At 50.4% G+C, this 24,057-nt stretch overlaps 1 protein-coding gene across 2 annotated transcripts in view; it reads left to right on the top strand.

The window, feature by feature from the left end:
- LOC144772334 (uncharacterized) overlaps positions 1–24,057 on the top strand; it is a 151,971-nt gene that overhangs the window by 98,155 nt on the left and 29,759 nt on the right. For both annotated transcript variants that reach the window (XM_078656577.1, XM_078656576.1), the window contains one exon: positions 2,395–2,451. In XM_078656577.1, the coding sequence (XP_078512703.1) occupies positions 2,395–2,451 (57 nt within the window). The remainder of the gene's footprint in view (positions 1–2,394; positions 2,452–24,057) is intronic.

Raw genomic sequence — 24,057 nt, 5'->3', positions numbered from 1 at the left:
GCGACATCCCTGCCCTCCTGTGAGTCCTCCAGGTCCAGTGCCCAGGCGTACCCTCTAGCCAGATATCGTCTTAACGGTCTCTTAAGCAGCGTCTTTCGTAGATTCAGCATTCCACCCCTCCTTCAGCGCCCCGACTTTCCGGCGTCGGGGAGCTATGTCCTCCGTCCCCTCCAACTGTCTGCGACTCAGGGGGGCGATCGTTCCTGTGGGTCCGGTCCTGTCTCCTCGGGCGATGGGGCTGGCTCGTGGTTCTCCAGCCCTCCAACCAGTCTTGTGCCGCCTCCGGCATCTCAAAGAACCAGGCCTTGCCCTCTGCTACCACTCGGAGACGTGCCGGGAAAATCATAGAGTAGGGCATTTCCCTTGCCCTCAACGCCTTCTTCACCTCCAAGAAAGTCTTCCTTCTGCGTGCCACCTCAGCAGTGTAATCTGGGAAGAAGGCGATAGTCGTGTTCTGGATGCGGATGGGTGGGGAAACCCTCGCCGCCTGCAAGATGGCGTCCCGGTCTCTGAAGTTGAAGAGTCTCGCCAGGATAGGCCTAGGGGCTGCCCCCGGCTTGGGCGTTCCACCAGGCACTCTGTGGGCCCGCTCCACCGAAAAGAAGTGGGAGAGGCCCTTTGGCTGTAAGCGCGTCTTGATCAAATCCTCTACATAAAGGTCCGTTGCCCCTTTCCCTTCAGATTCCGGAACTCCTAGAATGCGGACGTTGTTCCTTCTCGAGCGCCCTTCCTGATCGTCCATCTTGTCCCTGAGGAATTTGTTTTCGGCCGCCATTTTCTCCATTGCTATTTGTAGTTCTGAGACGTCTTCCACCAGGGATTTCGTTACCACCTCCACTTGTTTTACTCTCTCGGTCATCTTGTGTAGATCGGCCCTGATCAGGGTGACTTCTGTTGCAGTGGAGCCCACTGTCGTTTGTACCTGAGCCAGGGCACGCATCACATCCTCCAGCGTTGGTTTCTTCGTGCCCTCCCCCTCCCGGGAGCCGCCCGTCGACGCACGAGAATCCACTTGCGGTGATGTGCTTTTGTCGTAGGCGAATTTGTCTAATCTCGCCTGTACGGTGTTGTGTTTGGGGCCCCTACCTGCCATGATCTTTCTTGCGTCCGCCCCACTCCTGGTTCGTGGGGCCGCCGTGCCTTCTGGGTCTGTCCGCCAGGAGCGGGCGATCTGTCCCTCCTCAGCCTCCGGGAGTCCAGTCGGCCTCTGTTGTGTCGTGGCCACCTTAGTCCAGTATCGCTTCACGGAGGAGTCCGCAGGTTTCTGGCGTCCCTCCCGCTCCTGGATACCTCTGTGCCCCTTCCGCCACCTTAGGCTGTTCCGATGCACTGTCGGGACTGTGGGGTGTGTGGTGGTACTTCGGGAATTCCCTGTGCTGTTCCAGTGCTTTTTGGGCTATTGCTGCGCAGTCCCCACTGCCCCCTTCTCTCGTGAGAGCTCTCACGCTCTCCCTCACACTCCCAGCCGCCGGCGATGGTCTTGTGGTGCGGCGGGTGTTCCGACTGGGCAAACCCCCGTGGCTGGGGCTGGCAGTGCGTATCACTGGCAGGCGATCACAGCCTCAGGCCGGCCCCGGTTCTCGACTCTCGCCGGGCGGCCCCCCCGGATGCGTCGCCTCTCTGCCTCCGGGTGTGCTGCGGGGGGGGGGGGGGTGGGGGGGGTCCCAGCGCCGCCACTTACTTTATCGGCGCTTTGCCAGCCGGGCGCCCGGTCCGCTTTCCTCCGTCCCCGGGTGCCCTGGCCTCACGGGCGTCGCGGCTGCAGTCCTGGGCTCCCTTAGGCTCCTGGTGGGGCACCGATTCGTCCTCCGGGTCCGGTGCCGACAGCTAGTGCGCCGCCGCTACCTCCGTCCTCGATGGCGCTCCAGGCTACCGGCCACCGACCACTTCCTGCGCCTGAGTCCCGCCGCCACCTCACTTCCGCCCGGGCCACTGTCGTAGGGCAGGCCGCTGCTTATCTTTTGACACAGGCCGCACCTCGCCGGAATCCCCTTCTTCCGTCCCGGGTGCTCGCCTGCTCACCAGACGCCTCTGCGGGGTTCCGCCCGGTCCCAGACCCGGTCAGCCCCACCGGAGTGTAAAATTAGCCGGATATATGCAGCGGATCTATGGGGGATATCGCCTTACTCACGGAGCTCCTCGGTTAAGCCGCCGCCATGCTCGGCTGCTAGCCACGCCCCCGAGGTGCTCAATTTTGACTGGTATAATGATTTTATGTCAGAGTGAAAAAGTATTTCTCTACATGTTCTTTTCTTTTTCTGCTCTGGTTTCTCTCTGTTTCTTCATGGGTCCTATGGTGTTTCTGAATTGTTCTGATTCCTTTTGTGTCTTGACGAAAACTTGGCTCTGTTGTTCACGCGTTGATTTTTCTCTTCTCTTTCTTTTCTTTCCCAGGTTCTCATGCGGAGGATGGACATACCCCAGGAGGCTCGGAAGAAAGGAAAGAAGACGGTGAGTAACCAGAGGTAATTTTGACCCCTTTTTAGGATAGGCCTCCACCACATCGAATACGTGCCTGAAAAAACCTCTTTATTGGGAGTGGAGGGAAAAAGGGGTTATGGAAGTGGCAAAGTGAAAGAAAAATAAAATGAACGTTGTGCACACTGAGGGCTCTCTTTAATCATCCTCTCTCTTTTGGTCTTTCTCTCATAGATGATCGTTGTCTTCTATGTAGGATTTGAATTGGTAATGTTTTTTCCCCCAATAAAGCAATATAACGGTAGAACTAATGCTAAACGCTGGTATACGATTGTAAAGGATCTCCTCCACCTCCCTCCCCCCCCTTTCCGGTGTCATTCTATGGCAATAAACAAAAGCAAACAAAAGAATGAACAAATAACGAAAGGTACCAACAACTCTCCTTTTGAGTTGTCTGGTGCTTGTTTATTTTAGCCAGTATCTTGTTGGGCGTTCGAGGTAGAGTAATGTCAAACAGTCACCCACCCTCCTCCCTCACACGGTAACTCGCCTAGGGTGACCAGGCGTCCCCGTTTTGCCAGGACGGTCCCTGTTTTTAACCAGCTGTCCCAGCAAATTTCAAGAAATTTAGCTCATGTCCCTGTTTTTAGAGAGGGTCGACTGAAAATGGTGGGAGGTGTTTTTTATGTTTTACAAAGCAGGGAGAGTTATCAGTTGTTTCAAGAAAGCAATTTAATAAACAGGCATGCTACTGGGCTTAAAAATTGCATTTTATGTATGTTCTTACTGCCTGTTCTGTAATTCTCTGCTGATGAGCGCTCTCATCACTTGAAGTAAAATTGTAGTCCTTCTTCTGTTTTTGTGAAATGTCCCGGTTTTTGGCTTTAAAATTCTGGTCACCCTAAACTCGCCATGTTAGCCGCAACTCTCCTGAGGGGTCCACCACTCCTCCGGCAAGCGCTCCGTCGTGTCGACTTCGGCGGCTTCTCCCTCCTCGACGTACTGTAGGGCTTCTGTTTCTTCCACGGCTCCCGGCGTCTTGTTCTTGTCTTGGCATTGCTCCTCAGCGCTCGGCCTGACTTCATCCGTCCGCTGGAACCCCCGCCTTCTTCCTGGTGATGACACCACTCCTCGCCAGGGCCTCCCTCTTCTAGGCGGTCCGGGGCGTCTGATTGGTTCTCCAGAGGGGGAGACTGGGAGTCAACCTGTACAGGGCAGGTCAAAGGATTAACCCTTTGGATGCTTTCCCTGTTCCTTCCACGCCAGCACTCGGCTGCAACGCCAGGGAAATCTGCACCAGGTAAGTCTTCCCACTAGGGCTGTATTTCTTTCCTACACCTAGTTACTGCTTTGGGATTCTTTGGTTTGTTTTATTTTCCCTTATCTCAGAATTCTATTTTTTGTCAGTTATTCATGGAAGCCTTTGAGAAACATGTCTGCCTGTGTTGCTCATATACCTGATTGACTTTACCTTCATGCCTCAATACCTATTACTCTTCATGTTATATTTCACAGTTTGTTGTAGTAGCGGTCTAGTGTTCCGTCCCCGGAACAGGAAGGGAGGGGACGGGAAGCGGAAGGCGGCCATATTGTTTCATTGGCGCCGACCGTAACAAGCAAGTTGGCAGCTCCCGGCGCTCCGGGAATAAATATCCTACAAACCCTCTAACTAGTGTGTGTGGTGTGTTTTTTTTTTTTTTTTTATTTGTCCCTTGTAGCCACCAACCAGAGATGGAGGGAAACGTGGCTTTGGATTTCCTGGTCATTATTTACTTATTTAGTAGATACGCAAAGGAAACTGGAGATTTTGTGTAGTTGATTACTCCCCTTTTTGCCCCCTTTAGAACTACTTGGTGCAGGTTTTCTACCCTGATATTGCACTGAAGACTGCTAACCAGGCTCCATTGCCAGTGCTCTTTCCCTAAAACAAGGTAAAATGGTCTAATTGGCACAAACGTTGGCACCCCTGTAACTCCCTAGAAAGTGGTACCACTGGTTCCTGGGCATGGATACCAAAGTGGGTTCCTAAGGACTGCAGCATGAATTATGCCACTCCAAGGGACCCCCCCCCCCCCCCCCCCCCCCATAAAAATTTCATGCAGCCCGGATTTGCAGACTGCGTCTCATGGTACAATCCATGAGTGAAAACAAAAACACAACATGGCACACTCCCTGCATACCATGCCAAAGTCAATGCGGGTAATATATGTAAGTAACCCTTACCCCTAAGGCAGGCTGCATTTATATTACATGTGAAGGCATATCTGCATGAGTAGATAGGCTCCTATGGTGTCTAGTTCAATTATTAGATGGTGCAAGTGAACAGGGAAGCCATCTTCAGTACATGTACTGAACACTGGTCATTGCGTGTTCCCCAGCTACATGATGGCTCCATTGACATCTATGGTGTTTGTTATCTAACACCTTGCCTTAATAAATCTGTACTGATGCCAGTTCAATATTTATTATGACATGCACCTAGAGGGCACCTTAGAGGTGCTCCCTGAAAAACCTTCTACTATCTAGTGTGCTGGCTATCTGATAGAGACATCTAGCCGCAGATTCCTTAACTTTGATTTCTTCCCAGGTGCCAGATTTGATTTGGAATATTTTTCAGCAGTACCGCTGCTCGCCGGGGGACAGCATCGTACGTCTCCACGATGATGTCGTCTACGGACATGACGTCAGTGGAACCATATAAGACCCCTCCGGCACGCGAACTTCAGTTTCTTCTTTTCCGTGCTGTAACGAGGATCCGGAGAAGCGGTTCCGCTGGTCAGTTTTTTGACTTGCGTCAACGCTTTGTTGTCTATATCTTCAGTTTTCAAACCTTGTGGGTCTTGTAGCCAACAGATGTCGGTGACAGACCAGCAATACAATGTGTATGTGGTTTTTGGGGCGAGCACCAGAACGTCGAAGATTGCGGCTCCTCCCAAAAACTGAAGTCGAAGGCGCTTAAAGAGCGCCGTTTGAATTTGATGGCGTGGGTGTCACAGTCCTCCGAGGCTTTTTTGGCCTCGGTCTTTGTCGTCTCAGAAAGAGTGTTTGCGTGGTCAATCTAGGAGCCGAAGCCTGTCTAGGGGACATCGTTCTCTGTGAAGTCTAAAGGTGAGGGGCTGATGAAGTTGCAGCATTCTCTGACATCACTGCGTGGAGGCTCCGTCTCCAATGGCGCCTCTCACTTAACGGCTGAGGAGACTGTACACGACTCTGCACCGCATCACCCTGTGTTTCCGGGAGCCAGGGCGTCGATGGCCCAGATGAGAAAATATTATGATTCTGTGCACTTCATATTTGGGACCCCATCTCCCACTGGGGAGTCTTTAGGCCCCAAGGAGGTGAGTGGAGCACTGTCGGAGGGTTTGTCCTCCGTGACGGTTGGGCCATCAGGGTCGTCTGGTCGGTGCTGGACGACGTCGGCTGGCTCCGCTTTGATGCATGTTCACAGTCCTTTGGGATATTTGCCTATGACGTCAGTCTTTGACAACCAACTATGACATTGACGTAGGCGGCGCCGGTCGAACGCGTCTCTCCTCCCCCCCAGTTGAGGGTGTGATGGGACAGTTTCGTCATCGTACGGCGTCAGATGTGGAGTCGACTATGCAACCTTAGAGGAATTTACAGTTTGTGTACCCTTTTCAGGAAGAGAGTTTAAGGATCTACCTCTGTCGATTGGGGTAGGGCTTCTTCAGCCCATTTCCTACACCAATGTGTTTCAGGTGGAGGAGAGCTGGTTGACCGCTCTTGGTGAGGCCAGTGGACTGGAATCTTCACCAGCTTTGGGGTTGTTTCTCCCACTAGTCTTGCCACAGAGTCAAGTTCCTACTTCGTGGGGGAAAGGGGGGCTCAGCTTGCCTGGCTGTAAGATTGCTGCTTCCTAATCGAGCTTCTTTGGCCGCGAAATCTATCCTGAAACGTCCTGCGCCATACAAGAATTGCCACTGGCTCCATCACCCGTCCTGGAGCGCCTGAGTGGATCCGGCACGACTGGGGGGCAAAAATCTTTGCTGGAGCACCGGAGACTGTGCGACATCGGAGGCCATAACCAGGCAGGTTGGGAAGAGCCTGCATCAGCAGGTGCTGAGAAGGAGGCGACGGTTGCTGGTGCGTGGCGTGCTCCCCCAGATCATTGCTTGCGGTAGTATGATCCCGTGCCCCGGTGGACGGAACACCCACAGAACCCATGGAGCCCGGTGTTTGAGTTGGACATGCTGGACCACAAGAGAGTGGACCCGCTGCCCTGAGTCAGTGAGTGCTGGCACGACCCGCTGTAGAGCTCGGTGCTGTGCTGACTGAGGTTTTGACTGGCGCTGTCTCCACTTTGGGGGCCAGTGCAACTGGGGTGGTGGTGACGCCCCTCCCCCTTCTGACTTTCCTGCCACTCGGGCTCGGATCTCCTTCGTCACTGAAGAGCCTGTGCATTGTTTATAACTGCAGGGAGGGCTTAGAGGCCTGATAGCGCCCTGCGTTGCCTTCCGCTCTGTCCAGCGCCCGCCTTGCTCTGCACTAACAACCGGGTGGGTTACATTGCACCTGCACTGCACCTGCCAGAACCATCGCCTAGTGCCTGGAATGAAACCACTGTCATCCTCACAATAACAATTGAAGAGGCTCCGGGCCCACCTTACGATTGGGTAGCTGCAGTAGGCCTGCAACTAAAAACGTGCTGATTACATCACAGATCATCATTTGAGACTATACGACCTGAAACAGGTGTGGGAACATTGTGAACAGATCCTATCTGGGTTCCGGCACAGCCACTCATAATTAACACTTTGAGCCTCCCATCGGGCCTCTAGTGTAGGCACTGCTAACTGGTCTGTCGTGTCTCTGAGGGCCACTGGGAGCGGGTATCTTCACTTCTCTCACCCCCCCTCCCAGTACCATACAAATAGAGTCATGGGAAAAACTGAAAAGCAGTCAATGCTACACTTTAGCTGCTCAAGTCCCAGGGGCAGCGAAGTGAGGACCAGACAACGATGGCGCAGAGTCCCAGGAGTCCAGGAGAGAATAGAATCTGTGCCAGATCATCTCCGCAATGCAGGTCACTCTGTCGGCCATTGATGGGGAAACAGGACGCTCTTGCATATCGTGTGGATAGAGTGTCGGACAGAATAGACAAACACGCTGAGCGTCCAGACACAGTGGAGCGCTGAGTGTCCAATACGGCACCGCCGTGGAGACCCAGAAGAAGATGGAGAGAGTGCTGGAATCCCTCCACGCCAAGGCTGAGGACCTGGAGGCACGCTCCAGGCGTAAAAAATGCAGAATTACTGGAATTGCCGAGTCCACAAATACAGGCAATATGGATCGATTCATAGAAAAGCTATTAGAAGACCTATTAAAGCGGGATGCCTTTAAAGAAATATTTGTGGTAGAGCGGGCTCGGCGATTGCTTGCACCCCAGCAGCCACCTGAGGCAAGGCGTCGCCCCATTATAGCGAGGATCCTGAACAGAGATCGTGATGCGGCATTGCGCCGCTTCAGGGAATTATGGACCCTCCGATATGAGGGTGCAGAGATCTCCATCTACCCGGACTTCAGGACACGGATCCAAAAGGCACGAAAGTAATTTCTCCTAGTAAAGAAATTAATATCGCCTATGCCATGCTATACCAGGCTCCCCTCAGGATAACAATAGGCGCCAGGCTAAATATCTTCGGAGATCCAAAAAGTCTACAACAGTTTTTACAGCAGCAAGAGCGGGCAGGCATTAGACAGAAATCTCCCAGGGGGGACGCTGGGACCACCGGGGCAGACCCACACAGACTCTTGGAGCCAGGCTCCCCAGCCAGCTTCAGCCAATCACGCGCCAGCATACTTACTGCACACGCACACCCATGTCTAGAAGTGGCACTTCCACACTAGACACATACACGCCGCATACATCATCTCGCAGCATTCAATCACACGAGTCCGCACATACCAGACTCGAGCCTGCACACCCCACGCATCAGGAACTACTAGGGACACATACATTCCCCATGCATTCCTATGGGAGGGCAGGCCAACCTTACTCCACGCACTCAAGAGTGCGCACGCACTTTCCACTGGGACACAGTGAAAGTGCGCAGAACCCAAAAATCACCATCACCAGGTCACCATTAAAAGCAAAAAGTTTAGGGGTGAACCTGCCAGAAGGGCCAAGTCCAACACATACCAACCTATAAGTCACTCCTGTGGCAGGCCTTAACAATCCTGGAGGCAGAGTGCTTGGTTATGTGTGAGATAGTGCTCTAGCATGAGCTGAGCCTGTCTGCAGCTTTCGGAACCATGTCCTTATAGCTGTTCTATGATATTGCCATACCATATACTCTTAAGTGCATTATGAACCTCTCGGTTAAATGCTAACTCTGGTTTGGCGTTATCCAAACATGTCATGTAAGGTGTCCTACGCTTTGGAATACTACCCCCTCGCCAATTCTGGCGACGGGGGTAGCATTCCACCCTTCTAGAGGGAGAAGACATGTTGTTGCTGACTATCCCGGTTAAAGTTAACCAGAGCCCCAGCGTCACAAAATGGACGCTGCTACCACCAACACAAGTCTGGCCTCCTGCTGCTGGGAGTCCTTCCAGTCACGGAGGTTTGGACAATAGGTTTCCTGCCTGGGGAGGTGCGAGCACCACCCCAGACAGGACTTTTTGTATTGGGACAGGGAGGGCTGAATAGAATGAGACACTGCCTGGAGCACCCTAGGTGCTCCATGCATACCCCGGTTCAAACCGGTTGCTGGGACACACCAGCCCCAGCTCTGGCGCGAAACTGGACAAAGGAAAGAGGTGTAACCACCCCCCTTCCTGGTCCCACCCATAGGAGGGACCTAGAAAGTAATCCAGCCCCTTTTAGTTGTATAAAGGTAGGAGCTGAGTCCTGAGACTTTAGATTAATCCTGAATCGAAACTTGACACGAAACTCTGGACCTTCGACATTCTGCTGAAGCTGAAGACTGAAGAATCTACCTTGTGGCCAAGGAGTGACCACCCTGGGCAACCAGGCACCATCCAGCAAATCAACGGCTTGCTTTGTCGACGTTCCCGCCGGAACCCGAGCACAGAGCCTGACAAGACCCAGACTTCCAGACCTCTCTGACCCGCTCTTCACGACTGCTGCATAGCTGAGATCCGTGGAGGCGACGAGACACGTGGGACCGGACATCTTGGAAAGCCTGCAACTTGCTAACTGTGCAGCTCCTGAGGCATCCTCGAAGCTGTGCACTGGGGATTGAGAAACCCCGAACCCGAGCTCCACCTGCACCGAAGATCAGCCCTCCACACTCCACGAGTTCTGCGTGGGGCCCTTCTGCTTGTGATCTGCTCGACGCGTTGTCCGGTTGCTAACCCGTTGGCTAGTAGCCTCTGTGACAACAATCCTTTTGAACCACCTCGCTGGTCTAGTTGCTCCAGACTGGCCCTTGCTTCCCTGCAAAGGTGAGGCACCCCAGACCTTGCTGGTCTGCACCAGAAGCCTTTGTTGAATCCTGCGTGGGTTGCCTTCACCAAGGCTTGTTGACTCCAATCCGGAAGTCGACTCCTCCATCTGCGAGAACCTTCGTGGGACAGCTCGTCTCCAGCACCTGGTCGTCATAGACATCTCCTGGTCCACGTGGCTACCAAGACAAGCTTCAAGACAGCACCTGATTGCTCCTCGACGTCGTCTGGTCCCTTCCTGGTTCCACCCGGTCACTGGCTAGTGACCCAGACTCTGTCCCCTCTGCTTTCAGGTCCTCTTCATCCTCGATCCACCCTTGGATCCACCCGGACATCTTCCTCCTGGTCGCCTGCAGCATCTTTCTTCAACGCTCCATAGGATTCAACGACGAAACCCAACACTTCTTCACACCAATGCACCCGCCGTCCGTGGGTGAGGTAACGCGAGTACTTCGGTGCTCCCCAGGGTATTGACTATCCAAGTGTCTAAGTCTTTAGTTGTTTCCTCCTAGCTAAACCGGAAGTGTTCTAAATCTAACTTCTAAGTTCCCCTTGACTTTGCATTGACTCACGCATGTGTGAAGACACTGCACGCGCCGCCTGTGGGCCTCCTACTCCTAAACTATTGTTCAGATAGTGTAGCCCCAGCGATTCCCTGGGCCCTAGGCCTTTCCTTTTCTTGTGACGTGGTACTTATACCACTTTCTTAATATATGGTTTGCTTCGCCCCATGGGCCTAACCGTAAATTGTACAACTTAACGTATTCTGACTAAGTATCTTGTTATGTGCTTTGGCCTCTGACCTCATAAAGAGTTCAGAGGAGTGTGTTAGTAAATAAATCCTGTGTGGTGTCCTTTCATTTGATATTCAAGGGGTTACATATGGTAAAACAGCTGGCCTTACACGCCCTCAAGAGTCTTTTAGCCTAAGACTGTTCTGTCCACGCTACCACTAGGATAGCTGGTCTATAAGGTTGACTTACAACCATCACCATAAGGGTTGTTTGGACTGTTGCAAGGTGATCACTAGAATAGTGATCATCATATACCAGGCCAACTTCTCACAGAGGGCGAGGCGGATTGGGAGGGGTCTGAGGACCCTTTGGCACGGGAGTGCCAGTCTTTTCAGGACTGGGCAGGTGAACTAGGGGAGGTCAGTGGTTTGGACACTTCGCCCGACACTGGATTTGTCTCCCCTCCTACTGTGGCTACGAAGGAGGGGGCTGCCTACAGTGTCGTGTTGATGAGGGCAGCCAAGGCCTTGTCTCTTGAGCTCCCCGTCGCGACTGTGAGGACTAACCTCCTCACTGAGGTCCTCAAACCGCAGGCAAGCTCTTCGGAGCCTCTACTGCCGTTCAGTTAGGCCTTAACTGACGTTCTGTTGGGCACTTGGTCCAGGCACGCTACAGGTCCCCCTGTCGATAGGAACGTGGCCAGATGCCACCGCCTGGCCCCGGGCGACCCTTGTTTCCTGTCCACCCACCCCACTCCCGAGAGCCTGGTTATCCAGGCCTCTAATTCCCAGATCGCATTCCCGACAGCTCCCCCTGATCGGGAATCTAAAAGGTATGAACAGTACGGAAAAAAGATGTTCTCCTCACTTAGTTTGGGGGTACCGGTCGGTCAATACCGCTTGCCTTTTGGGCCGTTATACCCACTCTCTGTGGGATACGGTCGCGGACATGCTGCCACAATGCCCGGAGGAGGCCCGGGTTTAACTCGCCCAAGCCCTTGCGGAGGGGCGAGATGCGGCACGGTATTCCATTCGATGAGGGCTGGATACCACGGACTCGCTAGGCAGGGTAAATGCAACGACGGTGTCGGTTCTCCGCCACGCCTGGCTGAGGTCCGCCAATTTTTCGGCTGATGTCCAAAACACCCTTATGGACATGCCGTTTGATGGCCGTTGCCTCTTTGGCGACAAGGCAGCCAGTGCGCTTGAGCGCTTTAAGGACTCCAGGGCTACGGCCAAGTCCTTGGGCCTCTCGGCCCGCGCCAGCAAACTGCTGCCTTTTGCTCTTTTCGTGGCCAAGGAAGGGGCACCCCCACACGTCCTGCCAGCCACGGGCCGCAGACTAACATCCAGCGCGGTGGCGGATGTGGTAACCGCCGTGGCGGTGCCAGGGGACAACGGCGAGGCCAGTCCACATCCACCCCCGCAGCATCCGCCTCAAAGCCTTCCTAGTCCAAACTTTCAGGCCCATTTAACGCCAATGAGGGGCAGGGTTCACCATCACCTCCTCCACTGGCGCACCATCACATCGGACAGGTGGGTGCTGCAAATCGTCCGAAGGAGCTATTCTCTCCCCTTCGAGGTGACCCCTCCAGCCATGCCACTGCAATACCACCGCGTGTCGGGGGATCACTTGCAACTTCTGCAAGAGGAAGTTACGCCCCTCTTGGCCAAGGGGGCCATCGAGCGCGTTCCTGGGCCAGAGTAGGGTGTGGTTGTTACTCCCACTACTGTCTGGTTAAGGTCTTAGCTGCCCTAGACCCGGGAGACTGGATGGTAGCGTTGGACTTGCACAACGCTTATTTTCACATCTCCGTCCTGCCGGCCCCCCGGCGCTACCTGCGGTTCACGGTAGGCCACGAGCACTTTCAGTTTACCGTGCTCCCCTTCGGCCTTACCAGCGCCCCTCAGGTGTTCATGAAAGTGATGGCGGTGGTCGCAGCTCATCTGCTCAGATTAGGGGTGTCAGTCTTCCCCTATCTCGACGACTGATTGTTGAAGGCGGGCTCGCCCCAGTCAGTCGTCAGCCACCTCCAGACTACGGCCGACCTCCTGCACCTGCTGGGGTTCTCCATCAATGTGCCGAAGTCACACCTGTGCCCCTCTCAGAAACTCCTCTTCATCGGAGCAGTTCTAGACTTGGGGCAGTTTCGGGTTTATCATCCCGAACAGCGGGTTCGGGATATTGAGACTCTGATTCCGATCTTTCAGCCTTTATCCCGAGTCTCGGTCAGGTTGAAGCTGCGGCTTCTGGGGCTGGCCTTCTGCATCCTTCTGGTGCATCACGCCAGGTGGCGGATGCGGGCTCTGCAGTGGGACCTGAAGTTTCAGTGGGCCCAGCATCAGGGCAACTTGTCCGACCATGTCTTGATCTCGGAGGGCACTGCAAGATAGTTGCAGTGGTGGTTCACGGACCGCGATTGGGTCAGCGGCAGATCCCTCTCCCTACCCCAACCGGAGCACGTAGTTGTGACGGACGCGTCCCTCCTGGGCTGGGGGGGCCTCATGGGAGAGGCGGAGATCAGAGGCCTCTGGTCTCCGGCGGAGTCCCAGCTCCACATCAACTTTCTAGAGCTGCCGGCGATCCGGCTTCCACTGAAAGCATTCCTCCGCTCTGTCCGGGGGAGTGTAGTGCAGGTGTTAACGGACAACACCACCGCCATGTGGTACTCCAACAAACAGGGCGGGTGGGGTTGTGGACCCTGTGCCAGGAGGCTCTGTGCCTCTGGCAATGGCTGGAACATAAGGGCGTGACCCTGGTGGTTCAACACCTGGCAGGTTCCCTGAACGCCAGGGCGGACAAACTCAGCCGTCGGTGCATAATGGATCACAAATGGCGTCTGAACTCAGATGTGGCGCAAGGTCTCTTTCAGCAGTGGGGAGAGCCTTGATTAGATCTATTCGCCACGGAAGAGAACGCGCAATGTCATCAGTTCTGCGTGTTGGAATTTCCAAGGCGGCACTCGCTCGGAGACGCTTTTCATCGCGAGTGGAGCTGCGGTCTGTTGTAGGCCTTTCCGCCTATACCACTTCTGCCCAGAGTGCTGAAGAAGATCAGGCGCGACCGGGCCCAAGTCATCCTTGTGGCTCCAGACTGGGCACAAAGATACTGGTATCCCGAACTACTCAGCATGTCAGTCGATCCCCCAATTCGTCTGCCTCTTCAGGAGGACCTTCTGTCGCAGCAGCAGGGGACGGTCCTCCACTAGAACCTGTCCAGCCTCCACCTCCTGCGTGGAGATTGAGCGGCGACAGTTGAGGCCATTTAACTTGCCTCCTGAAGTCTGCGATGTGATTCTGGCAGCCAGGCGTCCCTCCACAAAATCGATATACGCCTGTAGGTGGAACAAATTTGTGGCATGGTGCACAGCAATGGCTGTGGATCCACTCTCTGCCCCCCTTTCTGAAGTTCTCCTCTTTCTTCTTTCTCTTGCCCAGCAGGGCTCTGCTCTGGGCACTCTTAAGGGCTACCTCTCTGCCATTTCCGCCTTCTTAAGGCTCCCTGATCCGCCCTCTATTTTCAAGTCCCCAGTTGTAAATAGGTTCTTGAAGGGCATCACTTATATGTTTCCCCCTGTTCCTTTCATGATTCCTCAGTGGGACTTGAATCTTGTTCTGACTTATGAAGTGGCTCGAAGGGAGCGCACATCAGATAACTGTCCTCTTCGTCTCCTCACTCTTAAGACTGCATTCCTTGTTGCCATCACCTTTGCCAGGAGAGTGGGGGAGCTCCAGGCTCTTTCTTCACAACCTCCTTTCTGTCTATCCGGATATGGTTGTGTTGCGGACGCGATCCTCTTTCCTGCCCAAGGTAGTCACAGCCTTCAACATCGGCCAATCCATCACCTTGCCCACCTTCTTTCCGCCTCCGCATCCCTCGAAAGAGAAAGAGAGGCTCCACCGTCTGGACCCAAAACGTGCGCTCTCATACTATCTGGATCGCACACGCCAGTTCCGGGTGGATGACCAACTTTTTGTTGGTTACGTGGGCGCTAAGAAGGGACGGGCGGTGCACAAACGGACCATTTCTCGATGGGTCGTTTTGTGCATCAAGGCTTGTTATTCACTGGCTAAAAAAGAGCCACCTGTGGGGCTGCGTGCCCATTCCATTCGGGCCACGGAGGCTACTACTGCCCTGGGTCGGGGAGTCCCCTTGCAGGACATCTGCCAGGCAGCTACTTGGGCCTCGCTGCACACGTTCGCAAGACACTACTGCCTGGACAACCAAGTCCGGAGAGATGGCTTTTTCGGCCGTTCCGTCCTCCAGGACTTTCTGGTGTGATTATTGGTTTGCAGACCCACCACCGGGGTTGGTATTGCTGGGGTATCTATTCTAAGGTAAGGAATCTAATACTAACCTGTTTCTTTCAGATGCACAAGTTGCTTACCTTCGGTAACGATATATCTGTAAGAAACAGTAGTTAGTATTAGATTCCTTACTGCCCCACCCATCCTCCCCGTTCTGCGAACCGATATCTAGGGTTAAGGTCATCCCCTTTTCAGGGCCCTAGTTTCATGGCACCAGTGTTGGTTTTAATCATGGCTCTGCGTTTCTGGCGCGGAAAAGCTGTGTATAAGAACTGACGTCAGCGCGTGAGGGCGGCGTCTTAGTACTCCGGCGACATCATCCCGGCGCCAACTACGCCAACGACGGATGCAGAGCCGCAGACGACGCCTGGCGACGCGCAGGGGTACTGCTACGCAAAGGTTTCCGGATCCAGACTGACGTCTGGGGTTATTCTAAGGTAAGGAATCTAATACTAACTACTGTTTCTTACTGATATATCGTTACCCAAGGTAAGTAACTTGTGCAACAGTACCACTCAGTGCCACATAATTACACGCCACATAATTACACTGCACACCATGCAACATACACTCCAAATGCCACTCAGTGCCACATAGTTACACGCCACATAATTACACTGCACTCAATGCAACATACACTCCAAATACCACTCAGTGCCACATAATTACACTCTACTGAATGCAACACACACTCCACACAATACCACTCAGTCCCAAATAATGATATGCTACATAATTACACTGTACTCAATGCAACATACACTCCAAACAATACCACTCAGTGCCACATATTTACACGCCACATAATTACACTCTACTGAATACAACATACACTCCAGACAATGCCACTTAGTTCCACATAATTATATGCTACATATTTACACTACACTCAACGCAACATACACTCCAAATACCACTCAGTGCCACATAATTACACGCCACATAATTACACTGCAGTCAATGAGACATACACTCCAAATACCACTCAGTGCCACATAATTACACGCCACATAATTACACTGCACTCAATGCAACATACACTCCAAGTACCACTCAGTGCCACATAATTACACACCACATAATTACACTGCACTCAACGCAACATACACTCCAAATACCACTCAGTGCCACATAATTACACGCCACATAATTACACTGCACTCAATGCAACACGCACTCCAAATACCACTCAGTGCCACATAATTATATGCTACATAATTACACTGCACTCAATGCAACTTACACTCCAAACAATATAACTCAGTGCTGCATAATTACACGCTACATAATTACACTCTACTGAATACAACATACACTCCAGACAATACCAATACGGTGTAGTATGGCATCTCGTTAGAAGAGCCTCACAATTCTTTATGGAGATGTCATCAACTTTAGTGATATGTAATGTTTGCCTGAACACAACAGCTAGACCACCTCCTTTTTTGCCTATACGATTTTGGGTGATCGTTTGATAGCCTAGAGGAATGGCTTCATGCAGGACTGGAGCCATATCATCTCCCAACCATGATAAAGTTATGAATAGTATGTCTGGTTTTGCATCGGTGCGTAAATAAATAAATAATTACCGGTACTATTTTTCTATGCATTAACTGAAAAGGATAGCTCAATAAATAAGAGGCAGAATCCGTGGTATCTGAGTCATACGGGCTTTAATTAAGTGGCTCGAGCCAATGGACCATCGGGTTCCATCACCTGCTAAGGCTCAGGAAGGGACAATCTCAGGAAAAGAGGGGACAGCAGCCAATATCTCATTAACATCATACAGTATATATAGTAAAACAGTACAGTTGCATTGAATACAGTAGGCGTAACAAGTGACAAACGTAAGATAAGAACATATGGGCGTGAAAAGAAGGCGTGCACAGGGCGTGCACAGAAACATGTGATGTAGACGTCACAGAAGTGTCATAAGTGGGTGGATACATGGAGGGGGCTTCATGGGCAGCTGGAACCTTTAACCTACTGGTGCGCGCAAACGAGTCATGACGTGTAACTGGGGAGAGCTGGGGGCTCTGACTCCTAGCACTAGAAGAGGAGACTAAAGTCTGGGATGTCAGAACGACCTGTACCTATAGCATATCTGATATCTTATGTTTGGAGTACATGTTGCTTGAATCTAAGAGTCATCAGGGCAAAGGCTACTTGTCACTAAGGCTAGTGCATGCATATATTTCTTCATGTATTGCGTGTGCTATGGATCTTCTATGGATATTAATTCAGTAATTCACTTGCATGGAGACAGGAAGACTAGACTATAGATGAAGATGTTTATGCAGTTCGTTAGCTAGGAATGTGAAGCCGGGGAGCTGAACAGATAACTGTAGGCATAACATATTCTTGGCAGGCAGGCAGGCTAGGCCAAGCCGGGCACCGCGCTGCTTGGCAGGAAGTGAGTGAAGGGTCAGGGATGCGGGCGGGGCTGCATCTCTCCTCGGAGGGGTTCAGGAGACTTGAGGCTTGAATCTGGTGTCCGGGCCCTGTGAGGCCTAGAAACGGGTGCATCTCGATGATTTAACGTGCACAATGTAAAGACGTTGGCAACATAGGCCTAAAAGCCTAATTCACGTTGCTTTCAGGAGGACTGGATATCTGACATAATAACGTTGGACGCAACTATAACTGCGTCTTTATTCGGTCATATAAAGGAAATATGCATAGTGATCATGCACATATAACATATGATGGGGAACACGTAGGGACACATAACAGGGCAAAATTCCATTTTCCTCATTCCCTCCTTGTTCCCTACGTTCCCTTCAGGAAACATCAATATTCATAATACCATCTATCTGTTCATACAGCATCAATTGCTCGTCTTTTATCTTTTGGGAATGGGATCGTGGACGTGGAATACAAGATGTAGCGCACAAGCCGCAAATCGCAGGGCCACATTGTAAACAGAGATAACAACTGAATATGATCATTACTACTACTCCTAGGAATGATAGTACTTTCCATCCCCAGGCAGATATTATACTCCAGAGCCAACCGGACCAAGTCCAGGTGCCTGGATTCTGGTGTAGCTGATGGGCTATTTTATGAAGTCTAGTTATTGCTGAATACACAGACGGTGCGTTATTAGGAATGAAAACGCAACAACTAGATCCGATGACTCTACAAGCTCCGCCCCTATCGGCCAGTATGACGTCAAGAACAAGGCGGTTCTGAAGAACAACAAATCTCATAGCAGACTGCTCTTCTGTTAAGTTACCTAGAGCGGAAGTAGTCTCATTCACTACTGCTTCAAGGGTTCTGGTTAACCTGCGTATTAATTTACTATTCTGGACAGGACCTATGAAGAAGAAGAAGCCTTTATTGAAATCGGTATACTGTTCTAATGCAGTTTCAGTCTGATCGACAATTGGGGACTCAATCTCCCTTCTATGTCTGACGTGTACTAGATGTGTATTTCGGTGATAATCAGATGGGGCCAGGAAAACTGGTGGCAGTAGGAAGGCAATGTAACATGTTCCATCCCAATCTAGGGGCAGACGTACACATGCGGTCTGACCACATACAAAATAAGAATGACGTGAGGCTTTGAAAGTAGATTTCCCACTGTCACTATACTTGACCACAGTAGTACAATCACTGTGTCCTAGATGTACTGAACCATTCTTTCTGACACATAATTCGCCTTTCACTGGTAGAACTGTTATAGAAGGCAAGTCTGGAGTGGTCTCGGACTGAACATTCAAAACCATAAGGTTGGAGGAAAAGTTACCTAGATCATATACTTCATTTTCGAGATCTAACCCTGTCCTATGGGAAAGACCTTCCTTGTCTGGGAAACATGTTCTATTCAGAAGGGACTTATCGTCTAAAGATGACGTTAATGTGAACCATGCTCCACACGAACCATTGTGTGAAAACGGATAGGGAAAGAGCGGCAGAACTCCCTTCACTGTCTGGTAAGGGGGAAGTCGACCACCCACCCAGCAATTAGTGGCATTGCTGGTCTGGTGCGAATAGTGTAACATACGAATAAAAGTATTGTTGCGCATTGCAAGTCGATAGGATAACTCGTGAGGGGGTAGTTCACTAAATGTGTGCTCTACTGTATCATTAGAGGAAAGGTGTGAATGTGAATCAGGAGGAGGAAAAAATACATGTAGCATATAACTTATACATGTGATCGTAAGACTCAGAAATAACATAATCAATATCGTAACGACGCATCTGCTTCGCAGACTTTTACAGTATCTCATTTTCTTGGAGTTTCGTCTATCTCTCTCACTATGTGGGTCTATCTTATACATGTCAGGAACCTGTCTAACCGCTTCACCCGAGAGGGACTTAAACAAACGCTGTCTGACTTACTAGACCTCAATTTAAGTTTATACTCCTGCTGCGGAGTTTTCTCTAACAGGGGAAGTTTAGAGTCAGTATCGGGGCAGTCCTTGAAAAAAGTCTTTGGACGCAGTCCATGGAAACGCTTGATGTGACTGGAGTGGAGCCAGCCTTTTCGTCCTTCCAGCTTTACGGCGGTCCTTGTGGTCATCAGAACAAGTTTCGGCTCCTTCCAGCGGGGCTCCAGAGGGCTTGAAAATTGCGAATCAGAACGAGGTCACCTGGAACGACCTCGTGTGGTTTCACCTGGGTGTTGTCTGGAAAAGCAGCCGCGACCTGTGAACGACAAGAGAGTAGTGCAGACATCAAGGAAGCTAGGTAATCTGTCAGCATATTACTGTCAACATCGGTGATTTTACGTGGCATAGGTGTACCCCACGTGTTTGGGCGACGACCAAACACTACTTCGTAAGGTGACAAACCCGATCGGGAGTGAGCGACCATTCTCATATAGAAGAGGGCAACCGGCAGGGCTACCATCCAATCTACACCTTTTTCTGCACAGACCTTCGCTATTCGTATTTTCAGAGTTTGATTATGTCTCTCCACGAGGCCAGCTGCCTCGGGATGTCGTACGCAATGGAATTTCCACTGGTACCCTAACAGAAGTGATACTTGTTTCATGAGTTCGGACGAGAATGGCTGTCCATTATCTGAATACACGACCCTGGGCAAACCATAGCGTGGGAAGAACTCACGAACCAGCTGCTTGGCAGTGGTCTCGGCAGTGTAATCTGGGACTGGATATGCTTCTGTCCATCTGGACAAAGCGCATACAACTACGAGGACATACTTGAAACCTCGGCATCGATCCATCTGGATATAATCCATCTGGAGGACTTCAAAAGGGTGGTCAGGAGGATGAAATCCACCTTGTTCCACGGGGACACCTTTACCTGGATTGAACTGACAACAGATCATGCAGGTACGCACTTTCTGCTTCGCTGCTGCTCGTAAATGCTTGTTAAACCAAAGGTTCTGGATGCTGTCTAACATGGCTTTTTCTCCTAAGTGTGCTGGACTATGTGCTGTATTAATAATGACTTGAACCATAGAGTCGGGGAGAAACCATGTGGCTTTTCCCTTCGTCACCCATCCCTGATCTGTCAGGACCCCTCCTTGTTCAGACCATTTCTTGATTTCGTCTTGAGTAGCATGTGTCTGTATGTCTAGTACATCTTGTGTAGGGTCCTTAACTGTCATACAAGTCGTCTGGACTGGAACGTCTGTCTTTGTCATGTTAACTGGAATGTCTGGAGTCTGAGCTGTTAGCTTGGCTGTTCGATCTGCCAGATCGTTACCCTGGGAAATGGTGTCAGTGGCTTTCGTATGTGCTTTGCACTTCATAATGGCGATAGCTGTCGGTAAATGTATTGCTTCTAACAGAGCTTGAATGAGGGGGCCATGCTGAATCTTGGCTCCATGAGAGGTCATGAAACCTCTTTCTTGCCAAAGGACTCCAAAGTCGTGTACGACTCCGAATGCATAACGTGAATCTGTATATATGTTTACTTTCAGGTTCTTGGCTCGTATGCAGGCTTGAGTCAGAGCGATGAGCTCTGCTGCTTGAGCAGACAGGGTGTCAATATGATGTGTTTCTATAACTTCAGTTTCAGTAGTCACTGCATATGCGGCTACTAACTCTCCTATATTTGTTCTCATACATGAACCATCCACATAAAGTGTCAGGTCTGGATCAGGTAATGCAATGTCCGTCAAGTCTTGTCTTGGCTTCGTCATGGTGTTAATGACTTCCACACAATCATATGTGGCAGGGTTTGGAACAGTCGAGGGTAACAGTGTAGCAGGATTTAATATGTTGCAGCGTCTGATTTCTATGTATGGCTGGAACAGTGTCAGTTCATATCCTGTTAATCGTGCAATTGTCAAGTGCTGAGTCTGTGTTCGGTTTATAAGAACTTCCACAGAGTGTGGAACCTGTACTGTCAGGGAGTGTCCTAACACTATGGAATCACTTTGTGTGATAGCTAGAGCTGTGGCTGCAACTGATTTGAGGCACGCAGGCAAAGCCTGGGCTACTGGATCTAATGTGCTAGAAAAATAAGCACAAGGCTTGTGTTGTCCTGCTTGATCTTGTGTGAGAACAGATAATGCTGTACCATCACGTTCAGTGACAAAAAGTGTAAAAGGTTTACTATAGTTTGGTGTCGCTAACACAGGTGCATTACATAAAGCTTTCTTTAACTCATTGAAAACAAGTGTATGTTCCTGGGTCCAAGGGAGGACAGTCGATGTTGCTGCCTCCTGTGTTGTTAACTGTATCAGTAGCTTGGCTAGATATGCGTACTGAGGGATCCATTGTCTGCAGTAAGAAGTGAGGCCGATAAAAGCTCGTACCTCCTTCTGTGTCTTGGGCTGTGGAAGATGTGCAATTAACTGGATACGGTCAGGTGTCAACTGTCTACCCCACTTGGACAGCAAGTGTCCAAGGTATACCACTTGCTGGACACAGAATTGCAGTTTCGAAGGGGACACCTTGTGCCCCATCTCTGCCAGGAAATACAAGACTGTCAGTGATGCTCGTTCGCAGTCATGTTCTGTACGGGCTGTGATCAATAGATCATCGACATACTGGAGCAGGGCAGTGTCAGTTGGCATGTGAATACTGTCTAGTTGTCGTTTAAGTGCTTGACTGTAAATACTAGGACTTTCTGTGAAACCTTGAGGTGCACGTGTGAATTTATAGCTTCTTCCATTTAAACAGAATCCGAAAAGGAACTGGCTGTCTGGATGGATGGGGACACTAAAGAAAGCGTTCTTGAGATCGATAACAGTAAAGAACGTAGCTTCGGAATCAATGGCAGTTAATAGGGAAGACATATCTGGAACCACTGGGTACTGGGGTATGATACATTTATTAAGTTCTCGAAGGTCAATCACTAATCGATAAACTGGAGGTGCATTTGGGTCAGTACGTTTAAGAATCGGAATGATAGGAGAATTACATACATTGGAGTCAGTTTCTACAACTACTCCTTGAGCGATGAGCTCGTCAATAATTTTCGATAAGGCTGCTACAGCCTCAGGTGGCAACTTGTATTGTCGGATTCGGGGTAATACAACTCCTTGTTTCAGGGTGACACGATATGGTGTAATGTGCATACAACCTACATCAGTTGGACCTTGCGCCCATAAATGCTGTGGTACATTCAGTAATCTTGGATCAAAATCTCTTAACACATAATGTCCTTTAAAATCACGTAAAAACAATCTCACTCCTTCCGGAGAACAACATATTACTGCACCTAATTCTTTCAATGTTTTAATACCAAGTAAGTTTTCTGGACATGATTTCGTAAGTAACAAATCTGTAGTACGGGACAATGGACCAACTTCTAGGGAAACTGGTTTCGATATTTCGTTAACAATAGGCTTTCCTGAAAATCCCAGGGAAACATTTCTTGAGCCTGAGAGAGGAGCCCCTGGAACCTCGTCATGACTGATGGTAGTCCTACTTGCCCCTGTATCAATCAGAAATTTTCTGTCTTTCCCTAATACCTGACTGTGTACATAGGGACCCTCTTGATCTACAGGAACCTCGATGAGAGGCAAGCCAACCTCCCTCTCTAGGCTGTTTCATGAATACTGCTGATACTCTGGATAATCGGACTGTGCGTACTGGTACATCTGCAGTGTAACGTGTTGTGTGGCAGCTATAGGCTGCGGTACTGTTACTGTCTGTTGTGCGTTCTGTTGTGGTTGCGTATTCTGCGGAACATGTTCCTGTCTAGGAGGACGCGGTCTCTCTTTCGTCTTACCAGTAGCTATGTTGTGTTTCAGAACTGCACATTCGTTTATATAATGACCTGGCTGTTTACAGTAATTGCATGTCCCTTTAACGGGAGCTGCAGAATGACTAGTTTGATTCGTACCCCTCTTTTGACTATCTGCTGGAACAGATTGTGCAACTAGTACTTTCATTTTCGTGTCTTTCATACGTCTTCTTTCGTGTTCTTGCTCTTCCCTGATTCGGTTCTGGTGGTACTGTAACATCTGTAGCATTTGGGACGGGGTATTAGCTTGCCAGGTACTCTCGACTTTCAGTACTCGATTTTTAACTTGTGGTAAAGAATTCTCAACTAATTTGGTAACAAAAAGATGTGGATACGATTCACTACTTGTTTTCAAGCCGCTATTAATAATGAAACATTTCTCAAATCTAGAATAAAAATCACTAGTGTCTTCGTCTTGTTTCTGTTTACAGGCTGAGATGGCATCCCAGTCTTCCTTTTTCGTGGCTAGTAATCTTGGCAAGACTCGAATTAACAACTCGGGCAACGCTTTGGCTTTTTCCCCGAGACCGGTACCTGGAACTCGTGTGTTATCTTCGTTTTCTAATGCTGTCCAGTCAATCTTTTTCTCTCCCACCTCCCATTCTTTTTCTTTAAGTTTTTCATATATGCCCGCAGGCAACAGGACCTTTAACATTTTAATGATATCAGGATACGGGTATTCTCCCATACGGAGCATGTCTTTTAATTCACGGTGGAACCCTGCTGGATCTTTATCGTGACTAGGCACTAACTTTTTCATTTCTAGTAGTTCTATTTTCGTTAAAGGGGTGTAAACAAATACTCGTTCGAGCTCACCCCCCGTTCCCTTAACTGGATGCACTTCTCGCAAAGGATTCTGTCTATCTATGTAGAATGGGGGTGGAACAGGAACAGAATGTGGAGTCAGGAACGTTCTGTATTTGTGACGTTGTTCTAAAATGACATTAATCAAATCGGTACCTAGACCTTTCCATCGGTTTAGGAGTAACTCGTCCAGTACAT

Source organism: Lissotriton helveticus, chromosome 8 (assembly GCF_964261635.1).
Source record: "Lissotriton helveticus chromosome 8, aLisHel1.1, whole genome shotgun sequence".
Taxonomy (NCBI): Eukaryota; Metazoa; Chordata; class Amphibia; order Caudata; family Salamandridae; genus Lissotriton; species Lissotriton helveticus.
This window is presented reverse-complemented; position numbering and strand designations above follow the sequence as displayed.